The sequence below is a fragment of the Pristis pectinata genome, chromosome 11 (genome assembly GCF_009764475.1).
Source record: "Pristis pectinata isolate sPriPec2 chromosome 11, sPriPec2.1.pri, whole genome shotgun sequence".
NCBI lineage: Eukaryota > Metazoa > Chordata > Chondrichthyes > Rhinopristiformes > Pristidae > Pristis > Pristis pectinata.
In genome coordinates this window covers 78565863-78582074 of record NC_067415.1, presented here as the reverse complement: position 1 = coordinate 78582074, position 16212 = coordinate 78565863, and the positions used below count along the sequence as shown (strand labels likewise).

The window sequence follows — 16212 nt, the reverse complement described above, 5'->3', positions numbered from 1 at the left end:
ATACTGTTGATGCAGAAAAGGCTTGCCCTTTGCCATAAATGGAACAAGAAAATGAAATGCCTGCTGGATGTGAGATGCACACCCTTCTGTCATGCCCAAACCTTTAAAAGCTTTTTTTTAAAATCCCTCCTCCAGAAACAATATATTATCCTTCACCAGCATATACCATTTAAAGAGCAGGTTGCTCGTTAGTTATTCTCCCTGTTGGAACAAACAAGTAAAATACATTTAAACACTTAGCTTGCTTTTGTCCTTTGTCAGTTGAACATTCAAAGTGCTTCCAAATTGTACATGCATGTTTAATTCAGCACACATTTTCAACACTCCTGTAATCTTTCAAGAGTTAACTGATTTGTTACATACAAAAGCAACTTTATTTAATCTTCATGCCTCCATTCATAATTCGGGTAATTACAAATGCATACGTTTAAAATGAGTACTATAATTCTTCAATTCACAGCTCAGCTCATATGAAAGTTGGATACAGAAACGCGAAGCACTGACGGGGAAGTTTTGGGACACATGGAAAATTAAACACTTCATTTAAGTCTTTCAGAAGAGACGAGGGCAAAACATAACATTCTCCCACACAATTTCATTACAGAGACTCCCTTTACACTTTTGGGGATACCATCATTTTACAGTAAGATGAAAAGCTCTGAATATATTTACAATACATACATTGTACATAAATACAAGAACAACACTTACATATATGTTAGTAAACATGTCACATACTTATTGCCTGAACTAAATAGTGTACAAAGACCAGGAAAAATATCTTCTTCAGAAGATTCAAAAATTGGATTTATTTTTTTTAAAGAAGAAAACACTGGGGTTTAAAAACTATTGCAGGATAAATCCACCTTTTCATAAATTGGCTAATTCATATTTTTCATTTGCAAAATTCACCAGGTGGAGTTTAGGACTAAAACACCTCCCAATTTATTTTCCCACCCCAAACTATTTACAGCCTATGTAAAACTATGACTCTCAAAATACTTTGAACTCTCACATATAATACATTATATTTAAAATAGATGTCCCAACGACTACAGTAAAATATCAGAATGTTTATTTTTGAGAGTTTTGGATGTTAATCCCTGTATAAATCATTTTATTATCCGAGACTAATTCAAAGTGCAAGACATTGTGTGTCTCTGTGGCTTCAAAATGAGCTGGTAATTTTAAGGACAGTATCCTTCAAGAAATCAGACCTTGATGGAGACCTTAAGGTGCAACTTTAACCCTTTGGGATAAAAATCCATCCTCTGTTGTTTACACTAAGCACATGGTGTGAGGTAAGTGTATTGAACTCTGCTTCTCAAATGCAACTCTAATGACTTCAACAGAGCCGAATTTCAGATGTGGTGTTCAAAGCGCATGCTTCATCAGGTTGAATTTTTGTGCCCATGACAGAGGCTGAATTTTTCCCCGAGTTTATTTTTGCTTTACCAGATTCACAGTTATAGCAGAAATGTTTGTTCCATTAGTGAGTTCAGATTTGATATTGATGCTTATTCAATAAAATTCAGCACAGACATCGTGGGCCGAAGGGCCTGTTCCTGTGCTTTACTGTTCTGCGTTCTAATGCTTAAGGCTGGATATTATAGTGCACCAACCCAGGCATTGGGCATTATGTGCCATTACCCAACACTGTAGTTCTCAAGGCCTTCGTTGAATGGGCATCACTCCTTTCTGCAAATTAACACTGTACGGGCCAGGATTGGGATGGAGGGAAAGGGATGATGGTCTTCGGTGCCTCAGTGGGTGAGTCTATGATGAGGTAAGTATCTGGAGTATGGGATGGGGAGTGGTTTGAGGTGGTGACTGGGATGGGCCAGTGATCAGGATCTGGGTCTTGGGGAAGGTTAGATGTGGGTTCAGGGAATCAAGGAGGTGGTCCAATCTTATTGAGTATGGATGGCTAGAGGTGGGTAGGAAAGTAATATTGTTGGGTCGAGGGGGCCCCAAGAATAGAAAGTATGAGACCTGTTTTAATGGGCTCTCAGCAATGTGCTGTGAAACATTTTTGTGTTGGAAGTTAGCAACAACTGTTACTTCCAGGATGGTGTGGTCTAAACACTCCCAGCAAAGCTCCAAAGGATTTCTTTACACAGAGTATGACATTGTTAAGATGCACATCTGATGATAAAGTCACACCAAACTCACAAGCATGACTTGCACTGGGAAGAACCCGGCTGAATTCCTTGACTGATGCAGAATGATGAGCAGGAAACAATCATTTTTGTGCTTCAATCCATTCCAACACTTTGCTTTAATACCATACTTAACTAAACAACAACAGGAGATCTGATTTCTAGGTTTACAGCTTTACTAACATAAATATTTAATTGACATACATGGAATGGGTGTTGTGACAGGAAACCTATAGAATTTGGAGTGATAGAACCAAAATGTTGCGAGTAATGTCTCTTTGTATTTGTTCATGGAGTTTATCATGAAGGATACAACTTTCTTTCTTGAGGAATACTGCCCAGTATTTAGGGAAGGGGTTTAATACTTCCAACAATATTGAGAGTTGGTGCAATATAAGTATGAATTCTGCACTATTGGTATTCCAATTTCACATTTGTACAAACATATTGTCTCATTGTAAAGACAAAAAGAAATCAGCATAATCAGGAGGACGCCCTTGTCTCTACTTCTCCTCCTTCATATGATATAATGTCACATTAATCAGGTTAGAAGATGCTACTGGCAGGCTTCAAATATCAACATGGACAGCTCGGAGCTGTATATTAGTTCTTTTTCACTTTAGATTAAATTTCTTTTCCTAGATATATTGCTGTCTTATAGCAGATGAGTGGAATGAACTGTCATCTATTGTAATTATAATATATTTTTTAAGAAAGTATTTTTGAACCTGTTAAGAAAATATGGATAAACACTCATAGAAGACTTGTGTGATTTCCCCAAGGGTGTGGTGAGTTTAACTGTGAAGGATTAAGACAGTGATCACATAGAGTTATTGTACACCTGGAACATTATTTGCTGTATTTGAAACCCAGCAAAGTGGAATTTAATTTCTTTGTTGCTTATAACATTTCCCTGACAATTCTGATTTTCACAGTAATGCATTGCACCATATACTTCATAGTAATGGCTATTCCCCAGTAGAACGGTAGCAACAACTTCACCAATAGTCTGAGGCAATAGTTACTTGTGGATTCATTTCTTTTTCATGACTTCGGCAGGACATCTGCAGAAACTTTTCCTACTTTCACTTCGCAGTTCACATCGAATATCACACGATCTTGTGGACGGTGCTGGTGAGCATTTGATGAGGAAATTTGCCACTTTGCTTGATTCAAATGTCAGATGTGAAAGATGTTCTGGTGGTACATTAAACCTCACACAAGCACTTCCCTAATACTGGTGTTAATGAAATTCCCATCACAGCAAAGGCTTGAATTGTAGATTTTGTTACATGATGTTATCCACTATTTTTCTTGGATGTAAATATAACACTGCACTTAACGGTTAAAGTTGCTTTTAAATGTTATTGGGCCAACTTAATATTTGTATTTTAGTGACAAGGTTATGGTGCATGGTATTTTCCAATTGAGAAACAATTAACAAGATATAAGGCTTCAGGTATTTATGGTAGTCCATCGAGGGTGATTGAAAATATAAGAAAGAAACTAATGGACTACTTACTGAATTAATAGTTCAAAGAACCATTGACCTTGGACCTCCCCCTCCCCCCCAAAATGTTGCTAATTTGCACAACTGATGATTACTTAATACATTTCTTTAGCATTATATGAAACAAACCCTAGATAAATTAATGTAAAACAGGAGCAAAGTGGTTCCTGTGAGAAATGCACATTCCCTGGTGATAGAATCCTCATAAAATATAACACCAAGTTATAGCGTGCGTTGGTGTGCAAGACACTGAAGCCGTACTGCCTCTATCAATCTGCAAATTATGTATGTAACCTAGTAGAGATCACTACAGTCAAATAATTCTTCAACTAGAGGAGGGGTTTGATTAATTCTGCTACAGAATAATAACCAAGACATCGTGATCCTTAATACTGCTACCGATGTCTAAATGAATTCATTTGAGGGTTGTCTTATCCATTGTTCACTGACTTTTGTGGCATACATATGTGGTAGAAGAAAATATCAGCAAGTCTTTTGTCATTTGTTTTCTTTCCATTTTTCAAATGAGGCAGAAGTCTTGGAACTTTGAAAACAAATTGAAATGAAAGCAACAGGTTCAGTTATATTCTGAACTATCATTTTGCACTAAATACCAGCCTGTTGTTATGGGTTCATCCAATAGTTGAAGAACTGTAGTAAAGATAAACTGATTTAAAATCTGAGAACTATGTAAAAAAAATGCACCAACTCATGAAAATCCATGGACAGTAAAGACAGGCCAAGCGAACATAACCTAAATTACCAAATCACTGACGGTAAGTTTTGACTGTCAGCATCAGGAAAGATTAGAGTGCTCTTCACTTTTATTTGTTTCTTCTGTTGGACAATTAGAGATGTCCACTTTGATAATTCAGCCCAGCTGAATCCTGGGGTCTGGAAGAGAGCCTGCTCTGATTTCCCCACTGTTCTTCAAAACACTTTTAAACAAGCATGTGTCTCCTACGATGCAGTGCCAGGTGATCTGAGCGAGAGAAACTACGGTCACAGTCTGCGCACTTGAAGGGTTTCACCCCTGTGTGCTTGCGATAGTGCCTCGTCAGCTCGTCTGAACGGGCAAATTTCCACGTGCAGCCTTCCCACGTGCATTTGTATGGTTTTTCACCTGAAAATAAGTGTAAAAGATGTTGTGAGTTGAAATTAATGGTAATTTCCTGATTAAAATGAGAAACAGGAAATCATGTGACCCCTCAAGTCCCATTCCCCCGTTCAATAAGACCATAGCTGATCTGATTTTGTCCTCAGGTCAACTTTTGTGTCTGTTTTCTTGACTTGTAATCCTTGACACCCTTGTAGTCCAGAAATGATTCTATCTCACCCTTGAATGTACTTAGTGACTCTGCCTCTACAGCTCTCTGGGAAGAGAATTCTAAAGATCCATAACTCTTTAAGGGAAGAAATTTCTTCTCATCTCTGTTTTAGAGGGGAACCCCTTACCCTCAGACTATGCCTCTAAATTTTAGATGTACCCCACCAGAGAAAACCATCTCTCTGCCGAGCCCCTTAGAATCTTAATGTTTCAATAAGGATACCTCTCTTTGAGTAGAAGTCTGCTTATCACTCCATGTAAACCCTTTGTTCCTGAAACTAATTCCAGGGAATCTTCTTTGTACTGCCTTCAATGGTCTCACCAGCACCCTGTGTCAATGCAACAGAAGTTGTCTATATATATACTCCATATTGTCTCTGACCACCATTCTGCAACAGGCTCCCACTATTTTGTTTTTCTATTCTTCCTACTGAAGAGGACAACCCTAGATTTCTCTGTTATACTCCATTAGCCACATTCTTTCCTCAACCTGCTCGTCGTCTTTGGCAGACTCTTCGCATCCTCCTCATAACTCCTCCCCCTCCCCCCACTTATCTTTGTATCAACGGTAGCAATGATCCTATCTACCTACTCTCTTGTGCAATGCTGCACAGGTTTTGAGAAGGGTTGGAGATGAAGATTCAGTGGTGATCTGCTAGGTGTTGCTTTCTGTAGATGGTTTAGATGAACGTTATACTGAGCTGACAGATGCAAGAGCTGCAGTCATAACCAGGGAGAGGCAGGATATGCACTGTCACAGTTCAACTCTTTGTTGAGCTGGGATTAAAGTTCATCCTCTGTGTATATGCAATGGAGTAACATATTCCCATTAAAGCAACTCAAGTGAAATTCAGTGCCAGTGACATCAATGCATTGTATAGTTTGGGGATAGTTCCTGTTCCAAATGTTTGCTGGTATTACATAGAACATTACAGCACAGTACAGGCCCTTTGGCCCACGATGTTGTGCCGACATTTTATCCTGCTCTAATATCTATCTAACCCTTCCCTCCCACATAGCCCTCCATTTCTCTAACATTCATGTGGCTATCTAAGAGTCTCTTAAATGTCCCTAATGTATCTGCCCCCACAACCTCTGCCGGCAATGCATTCCATGCACCCACCGCTCTCTGTGTGGAAAAAAAAACTTATCTCTGACATCCCCCTTATACCTTCCTCCAGTCACCTTAAAATTATGTCCTCTGTATTCTGTTTGGAGGGGGCTACCTACCAAAGTGAGCTGGTGGTCTGCAATACAATCATGCTTAACACTGATCAACAGAAGCATGGTTCTGTAAACCGGAAGGGTGGTCTGGTTTGCAAAAGTGTGCCTATTAAATATTAATTTGAAGTTTCATAACTATTGTGTCCCATAGCTCTTGGTGGATATTGTGCCGTTGTACATTAAACAAAGTAATGTTCAAAATGTTTATATAAATAAATTGGTTTCATGGATTGACGTTAAGTCTTGTGTTGGGGTGATGTTTCGGTCTGTAAGGAAAGGAAGAATCATGTGGCCTTGGTTAATTTTTCAATAGTTATGACACAGAGAAAAGTTTCACCATTGGAATTGGTTGGAGTTTAGAAAAATGAAGAGTGATCTTATTGAGACATATAAGATCCTTGGGGAGAGCGGTGGGGGGGATAACCAGGTTGATGTCGAATGTTTCCACTGATGGGAGTCTTGAACAAGGCCACATGGTTACAAGAGAAGGGACAGTCACCTAAAACTGAGGTACATGGGGACTTTCTCTTGCAGAGGGTAGTGCATCTCTGGAATTCTCTATCCCAGAGGATTGTGGAGCCCAGATCATTGGAGTTACTTAAAGTGGAGATCTATGGGGAACTGGCACAGAGAGAATAAGAGCTAGAGCAGATAAGCCATGATCCTATGGAATGGTAGGGCAGGGTTGAGGGACTGAGTGGCCCTTTCCTGCTTCTACATTCTTATACTTATTCCCCAATTTTCATCATTGGTGAGGCTGCATTTGGAATATTGTGTTCAGTTTTGGTCACCCTGCTGCAGGAAAGATGCCATTATGCTGGAAAGAGTGCAGAGGAGATTTACGAGGATGTTGCTGGGACTTGAGGGACTGAGTTATGGAGAGAGGTTGAGCAGGTTGGGACTTTTTTCACTGGAGTAAGGGATGAGGGATGATCTTATAGAGGTGTATAAAATCATGAGGGGCATAGACAGGGTCAATGCACACAGTCTTTTTCCCAGGGTTGGAGAATTGAGAAATAGAGGGCATAAGTTTAAGGTGAGAGGGGAGAGATTTAATAGGAACCCAAGGGGCAACTTTTTCACCCAGAAGGTGGTCAGTATATGAAACCAGTTGCCAGAGGAACTGGTTGAGGTAGGTACATCAATACTTAAAAGGTACATGGGTAGAAAAAGTTTAGAGGGATATGGGCCAAACACAGGCAAATGGGACCCACTTAGATGGGAATCTTGGTCGGCATGGACTAGTTGGGCTGAAGGGCCTGTTTCCGTGCTGTATGACTCTCTGACTCTATTGGCAGCCACATCTTCAGCTGCCTAGGTCTTTCCTTAAACATTCCCTGCTCTCTAAGTTGTTCCTTAAAATAACTTTAACAACAACTTCCATTTAAATGGCAACTTTAATGAAACATAATCCTCTCGATGCTTCACAAACAAGAATTATGCTAAGCCGCACAGAGAATTTAGAATGGATGACCAAAGGTTTGGTCTAGCAAGCAGGTTTTACGGAGCGTCTTAGAATCAGCTGCTAGGCTTCCCACATTATAACCACACCTCAAGTGTACCTCTCTGGCAGTAAGCACATTCAGATACCCTACAAAAGGTGTGAAAGGGGCTGGACAAATGTGTGTCTTTTTGCCCTAAGGTCATCTTAAGCATTTAGGAGTCAGATGTTGGTTACCCTTCTGTGAGATGTTTTGGGGTATTTCTATTTGCACAATAATGGTGTTATTTTCACTGGTTTGTGCAATCATTTAGTTAGATTTGGAAAGATAAAGGTGCACTTTGGATGACAGGGGAGGTGAGAGTTGTTGACCGTAACTGGATCTCACGATGCAGGTGGTGTAAACACTCGGGGTGATGATCTCTGGGTCTGCTGTGGGAGTTTTTCAGTCCCACCTGAACATTTAACAGACTTTGGTCTCTAAACATTCTGGGGGCAAAAATTGTTCCTTTTTGTAATAAAACAGAGAGTTTCAGTCACTGGTTCCCAACAGTTTGCTGCCTTTCCTTCCAAGGTTAATACATTTTCACATTTAATGTTGTCTGTGAAACTCTCCACTGTATGAACCTCATTTAAGGCATTCCTTAATGTAAAGCAATACTGGAGAGGTTAAAATCATCACAGCAACAGCAGCTATAGCAACAAACACAATGGCAGAGAAATGAGCTTGTCTAATCCTTTGTACTGCACTGACCCATAACATGTTTCCTCCCTCTTGTGTGGCTGAGTCTCTTAATCCTGTCCTTCCTTCACAACTGCAGTTAGTGCATTTTGTAGACTTGTTCCTCTTGCTTGGGGAACTCCATTTTATTGCAATAAAAGTATTATACAAGGCGAAGGAGTAGGTGGTAAAATGCAAGTGAGCTGTACTCAAGAGATGGGTTTTCCATTAGTGATGATGGATAGATTTATCCTAAATTTGAGTTGGGGCAAGACTCCCTTGGAGTAAGAAGTTTTACTGAAAAAAAACAAGAGCTACCTCATCGTGCCAGTGACTCAGGTTCAATCCTGAACCCGAGTGCTGTCCAATGTGGAGTTTGCATGCTTTCCCTGTGATGGTGTTAGGTTTCCTCCAGGTGCTCCGGTTTCCTCTCACGTCCCAAAGACGTGCGGGTGCATTGGCCATTGTAAATTGCCCCTGGTGTGTAGGTGTTGATGACTGGTAGAATCAGGGAGAAATTGATGAGGATGTGGAAAGAATAAAAAGTGGGATTAATGTAGGATTAGTGCAAATGGGTCGTTGATGATCAGTGTGGATTTGATGGGCTGAAGGAGCTGTTTTCATTGCAGTACCTCTCCAAGAATCCATGACATTCATAAATCATCTTATATCCACAGAACCATAGAACACTACAGCACAGAAAACAGGCCATTCGGCCCTTCTAGTCTGTGCCGAAACTTTATCCTGCTAGTCCCGTTGACCTGCACCCAGTCCATAACCCTCCAGACCTCTCCCATCCATGTATCTATCCAATTTATTCTTAAAACTTAAGATTGAGGCCGCGCTTACCACGTCAGATGGCAGCTCGTTCCACACTCCCCCACTCTCTGAGTGAAGAAGTTCCCCCTAATGTTCCCCCTGAACCTTTCATCTCTCAAAACTAATTATGTGTTGTGAAGTAGTCTGAAATAAGATGACTAGTTATGGGAAGCATCCAAGCCACTTGAGATACACAAATGACTGAGGATATTAGCCAAACACATAGCAATCCTTTCCTTCCCACTCTGTCTTTAGTGCCTACACATTACATTTTAAGAAGAGGCTCTTTGATAATGTGATACTTGTCTGCACTATGCTACATGTCAGGTTTTGTGCTTGAGATCTAGAATAGAGTTGACACCTGCAACCTTCTGCTTCGTATACAGAGTAACACCACCGTGCCAAGCTGTCAGTACATTACAGCCTGCAGGCAGAGTTGAAAATTTCTGCCTCTGCTGTGTGGTTGCAATTAAGAGTTTAGTCTGATGAGATAAACCCCACTGTCTCCCTTGGTGTGAGATTTTGGCTATCCTTTTGTTTCTTGAGCCAAAACATTTCTGAATTCAAGTCCCACTCCAGTCAGCAAACAGAGCTTTGGAGGCTCTGTTCTAACGAAAGAGACGTGCACAGCGCTTTATAAATTACTAAAGTATGATTGTACATCAAGGCTCAGTTCACCAAAAATACAATGGTCCAACGAAGTCCAGCACACACAACAAATAAGGCTCATTAATCTGCTTCCTTTTAAACTTTTGTTCTAAATCTCCGGCACAGAGGGTGTCTGAAGGGGTGCTGGCAGTAGGTACTCTCAAAACATGTAAGAAATATTTAGATGAGCAATTGAAGCCCTTGAAGGCTATGGGCCAGGTGCTGGAAATGTGATTAGTGTGGATAGGTACTTGATGGCTGTCACAGGCATGTGGGCCGAAGGGCCTGTTCCGATGCCATGTGACTGCGTAAAAAGGATTAATGTAAGTTACAAGGAACCCAGTGTCCTGCTGCAATTGAAATTATTGCTCAATTACTTTTTCTTCTGTCCATTAAAGCTTGTGGTTCCTTTAAGACATCAGCTTCCATACCAGAAATAAAATTGTCATGGGTAATTTGGAGATTTAAAATGCAAATTATTTCTGGAACCACAAATGAGAAAATTAGTGATCTGCCAATCTAGGAGTTGCATATTAAAATACATCTTATTTTAATTAACGTTGCTTTATAATTGGAGTAGTGATTAGATAGTGAATATTGATAAAAGGCTGGTGCTGCAGTACAGGACGAAGTAGTGCTTAGACCATGTCTTGACCACTGTCTACTGTTCAGGACGGAGGAGGCAGTTTGATGCCGCACTGGTGCAGCAAGTAGAGCTGTTGCTTCACAACTGTGATTCTGAACCCTGGTGCTGTTTGTGTGGAGTTTGCACGTTCTCCCTTTGACCGTGTACATTTCCCCCAGGTGATCCAGTTTCTTCCTACGCGTCCAAGACTCGCAGGTCGGTAGGTTAGGCGGTGGTCCCCAGGTTCTGACGGAGTTCTGTTCCTGAGAACAGTTTGTAACCCGAACTGTTCTTAAGTTGGAAATGGTCAACGACAGAATGTGGGAGAGGATCACACCAACGGCTGCGACAGGAGAGCGACCGGGCACGGGGAAAGCGGCCGCCAGCCGGCCTCGCTGACTGAGCGAGTCTGCTCAGCGGTCCCGGCTCTGCTTGGCTCCACCCAGCCCCCGACTGTTGAGACTCGGGGTGGTAGGTGTGGTTATGGGGAGAGAAGGCACGTGGAAGTGACCCGTTCCCACCCAGCAGAAGATGCCTGCAGCCCTGCAGCAGCTGATGAATCCATCCCTGTCGGTCTCCCATACTTTCGCTCGTATGTACAGGCGGTACATAAGTCAGGCGGTACATAAGTCAGGCGTTTATATCCTGGAGAGGACCTGCAATCGGCCACTGTAAATTGCTCCTAATGTGAAGCTGAGGGTAGTGGTAGAATCTGTGGAGGGTCGATGGGAATGTGGGGTGAATAATAAGATGAGATATCTTTGAAATGCATCTTTTGCGTAGAGTGTTCTGGGGCAGCCCGCAAGCGCAGCCACGCTTCCGGCGCCAACATAGCAGCCCACAGCTTCCTAACCCGTACGTCTGTGGAATGTGGGAGGAAACCGGAGCACCCAGAGGAAACCCACTCAGTCATGGGGAGAACGTACAGACTCCTTACAGACAGCAGCAGGAATTGAACCCGGGTCGCTGGCACTGTAATCATAGAGTACTACAGTAGCGTTACATTAGTGTAAATTAATGGTTGGTGTAAACTTGGTGGGCCAAAGGGCCTGTTTCTGTGCTGTATGACTCTATGAAATATGATTGCAGTGGAGAGGGTGCAGAGGAGACACAAAGATGTTGCCATGTCTAGAAAATTGAGCTGTGATGAAAAATTAGATCAATTAGGATTGCTTTCGTTGGAACAGTGGAGGCTTAAGGGAGACTTAATTGAGTGGCACTGTGGTTTGAGCTGTTGAGCTGCTGTCTCACAGCTCCAGTGACTAAGATTCAATCCTAACCATTCGTGACTGTGTGAAGTTTGCACCTTCTCCCTGTGACTGTGTGGATCTCCTACCACATCCCAAAGAGGCACTGGTTGGTAGGTTAATTGGCTACCTTAGGTAAGGTGTCTAAAAACAGAGCACAGATATGAAGCGATAGGAGAGATGAGAGGGTGGTAGAGGTCTGGAGCTCACTGACTGGAAGTCTGACACCCTAATCATGTACAAAAAGAACTTCAATGAGCAGGTGAGGGGCTGTGACCTTCAAGTATTGATATTGATTTATTATTGTCACTTGTACTGAGGTACAGTGAAAAACTTGTCTTGCATACCGATCATACAGGTCAATTCATTACACAGTGCAGTTACATTGGGTTAGTACAGAGTGCATTGATGTAGTACAGGTAAAAACAATAACAGTACAGAGTAAAGTGTCAGAGCTACAGAGTAAAGTGCAGGAAGGTGGGATTGGGTTGGGTTGCTCTTTTTGACGGCTGTATTGTAAACCTTTACTGATTCAGTTTCTAAGAGTACAACACTATCAAGGTCCAATATTTCAGATGAGATGATGAACTGTGGACAAATCTGCCTGCTTGGATGGCTGTGGAAGACCCCAATTCCCTATTATGCGGAGGAATTTAGCCATATGGCACAGAAACAGGCCTTTACTGGCCATCTATCTGCTTCTGCTTGTCGTATGATTGCTTTTGTTACATTAATGGCCAAGAGATCCATTCTATTTAAATGGAAGGACGCTATACCCCCTACTACATTTCAATGGTTTTCTCAAACTGTAACATGTTTAAACTTAGAAAAAATTAGGAGTGGTACTGTTGATCCTTCGCTTAAATTTGAGGAAGTTTGGAGTCCATTTATTCAATACTTCCATACGATATGAGCAGACCTTTTTCAAATCCCTTTCAATAACCTTTGAATATAGAGGAGCTGACGACATAATAATGTTTTTTTAACCGAAGGAATATCAGTCCAGTTTTTGTTTTGAAGTTTTTGGTTTGCTTTCGTTTATTATTATACTTTTTTTTTGATTAGGCGGTTTCCTTTTCATATAATCAAATTTCTTTTCAATTTCTTTTTTTTTCTGTATCATCTTCACTTAGCAAGAGAGCGGGAGGTCCAGATTACATATTTTACTCCTTGTGAGTATAAATTAACTGTTATTATTGTTATTCTGATCTCTTCGCATCATATGTATAATTATTAATGTTATGTATATTGATTTGAAATTCAATAAAAAGATTAAAAAACAAAAATGAAAAAACAGGACTTTAGCCAATGGACTCGGTGCTGCCCATCAGACACCAATTTACGCTGATACAACACTAATTCCATTTTATTCTTCACACATTACACTGGCCAATTAACCCACCAACCCGCTTTTCTTTGGGATGTGGGAGGAAACTGGAGCACCTGGAGGAAATGCACGTGGCCACGGAGAGAACGGGCCAACTCCACATAGATAGCACCCAAAGTCAGGATTGAACCTGGGTCACTGAAGCTGTGAGGCAGCGTCCCTACTAGCTGCACCATTGTGTTGCCTGATTGGGGCATGTGGGAGGTGGGCAGAGGTCTGTATTTTTCCTTATCCAATCTCTCAGGGAACGTAGAGGAAGTTATCTGATCATTAATAGATCCTCCCCTCCTTGGACTCTGTCTTTACCTCTCGCTGCCTGGGCGAAGCAGCCAGCATAATCAAAGACCCCACCCACCCGGGTCATTCTCTCTTCTCTCCTCTTCCATCAGGTAGAATATACAGGAGTCTGAGGGCACGTACCACCAGACTTAAGGACAGCTTCTATCCCACTGTGATAAGACTATTGAACGGTTCCCTTATACGATGAGATGGACTCTGACCTCACGATCTACCTTGTTGTGACCTTGCACCTTATTGCACTGCACTTTCTCTGTAGCTGTGACACTTTACTCTGTACTGTTATTGTTTTTACCTGTACTACCTCAATGCACTCTGTACTAACTCAATGTAACTGCACTGTGTAATGAATTGACCTGTACGATCGGTATGCAAGACAAGTTTTTCACTGTACCTTGGTACAAGTGACAATAATAAACCAATACCAACACTATGTCCAGATAATTCGATCTGTGTTCCTCATTCAAAACGCCATAGAAGTTTGGAGTGTTGCAAAAGCCTGATATGGGCCTTTAAACCACCAGCCAGTTGTGGTGACCTTCTTTGAACTTAGCTATTGCGGATAGAGAACTCCAGACACTATCTGGCAGAGCCGCCACAGTCAGATTAAGGCATACCACAGCCATTACTTTTCAACATGCTAACTGGATTAATGTTTTGAAGGCAACAAACTAACCTCTGAGGAAAGGATCTAATTCCTGTCCTTGATACTTCCTCAGTGTGATTTCAGCTGGCAGTTTTCAGCTGAAGTATTTGCAGACCACCTTGAAAACACTTTGACAACTTGTACACTGGAACTATGCTGGAACCACTTGAAAGAGGAATCAAAATCAAAAATTCTGACCCTGGGAAGTGTCTGTTCAATAGTCCATTTGAGCACGTCGCTAAGTATCTTTTATTAAGAGTTTTAAAAATATAGTTGCACATGTTATTGGATAATGGGTTCCCGGTGTGTGTCAGAGACAGTGTAACAGACACCTGCAGGGATTGCTAATCTGATTGGATGTACTGCTGGCTTCCTTCCTTCAAATGCCCTGCCCACAAACTCTTGCCATTGGTCTCCTGCAGTCTCCTATGAATTGGACATGACGGGACCAATTGGAAAGCAGGTTCCTCAGAACATAGAACATTACAGCACAGCACAGGCCCTTCGGCTCACGATGTTATGCTGACATTTTATCCTGCTCTAACCCTTCCCTCCCACATAGCTCTACATTGTTCTATCATTCATGTGGTTATCTAAGAGTCTCTTAAATATCCCTAATGTATCTGCCCCCACAACATCTACTGGCAGTGCGTTCCACGCACCCACTACTGTGTAAAAATAAACTTACCTCTGACATCCCCCCTGTACCTTCCTCTAGTCACCTTAAAATTATGCCCCCTCCTGTTAGCCATTTTCACCCTGGGAAAAGGTCTCTGACTGTCCACTCGATCTATGCCTCTTATCATCTTGTACACCCCTATCAAGTCACCTCTCATCCTCCTTCTCCCCAAAGAGAAAAGCCCTAGCTCACTCAACCTATCCTCACAAGACATGTCTCTAATCCAGGCAGCATCCTGGTAAATCTCTTCTGCACCCTCTCTAAAGCTTCCACATCCTCCCCATAATGAGGCGACTAGAACTGAACACAATACTCCAAGTGTGGTCTAACCACAGTTCTATAGAGCTGCAACATTACCTTGTGGCTCTTGAACTCAATACCCCGTCTAATGAAGGCCAACACACCATATGCCTCTTAACAACCCTATCAACCTGCGCAGCAACCTTGAGGGATCTATGGACGTGGACCCCAAGATCCCTCTGTTCCTCCACACTGCAAAGAGTCCTGCTATTAACCTTGTATTCTGCCTTCAGATTCGATTTTCCAAAGTGTGTCACTTCACACATTTTTCCGGGTTGAACTCCATCTGCCACTTCTCAGCCCAGCTCTGCATCCTATTGATGTCCTGTTGTAACTTACAGCAACCTTCTACACTATCCACAACACCACCAACCTTTGTGTCATCAGCAAACTTACTAACCTACCCTTCCACATCCTTATCCAAGTCATTAATAAAAATCACAAAGAGCAGCGGTCCCAGAACACATCCCTGGTCACCAACCTCCAGGCAGAATACACTCCATCTACCACCATCCTCTGTCTTCTATGGGTGAGCCAATTCTGAATCCACACAGCCAAGTTTCCCTGGATCCCATGCCTCCTGACTTTCTGAATGAGCCTTCCATGAGGAACCTTATCAAACGCCTTACTAAATTCCATGTACACCACATCCACTGCTCTACCTTCATCAGTGTGCTTTGTCACATCCTCAAAGAATTCAATCAGGCTCGTGAGGCACGACCTGTCCCTCACAAAGCCATGCTGACTGTCCCAAATCAGCTTATGCTTCTCCAAATGCCCATAAATCCTGTCTCTAAGAATCTTCTCCAGTAATTTGCCCACCACTGAAGTAAGACTCACTGGTCTGTAATTCCCAGGATTGTCCCTACTCCCTTTCTTGAACAAAGAAACAACATTTGCCACTCTCCAATCATCTGGCACTATTCCTGTGGCCAGTGAGGACGCAAAGATCATCGCCAAAGGCTCAGCAATCTCTTCCCTTGCTTCCCGGAATAACCTTGGATATATCCCGTCTGGCCCCGGTGACTTATCTATCCTTGTTACCCGATGGAACAATTCTTAAGATCAGTCAATTTTTTATTCTTTTCCTCTGCCTCTAGTGTTGTTGTAACTAAAAATCAAGTGCTCAAAGAGAGTTATAAAAATGCACTTTGTTTTAATAGAACCTGTGAGATTCCACAT

General features: G+C 41.9%; 1 protein-coding gene across 11 annotated transcripts in view; it reads right to left on the bottom strand.

The window, feature by feature from the left end:
* Window positions 1–351: 351 nt before the first annotated feature.
* The window catches only part of klf12b (Kruppel-like factor 12b), a 279148-nt gene continuing 263287 nt past the window's right edge, over window positions 352–16212 (bottom strand). For all 11 annotated transcript variants that reach the window (XM_052026717.1, XM_052026725.1, XM_052026724.1 and 8 more), the window contains one exon: window positions 352–4792. In XM_052026717.1, the coding sequence (XP_051882677.1) occupies window positions 4611–4792 (182 nt within the window). In that variant the 3' untranslated portion in view covers window positions 352–4610. The remainder of the gene's footprint in view (window positions 4793–16212) is intronic.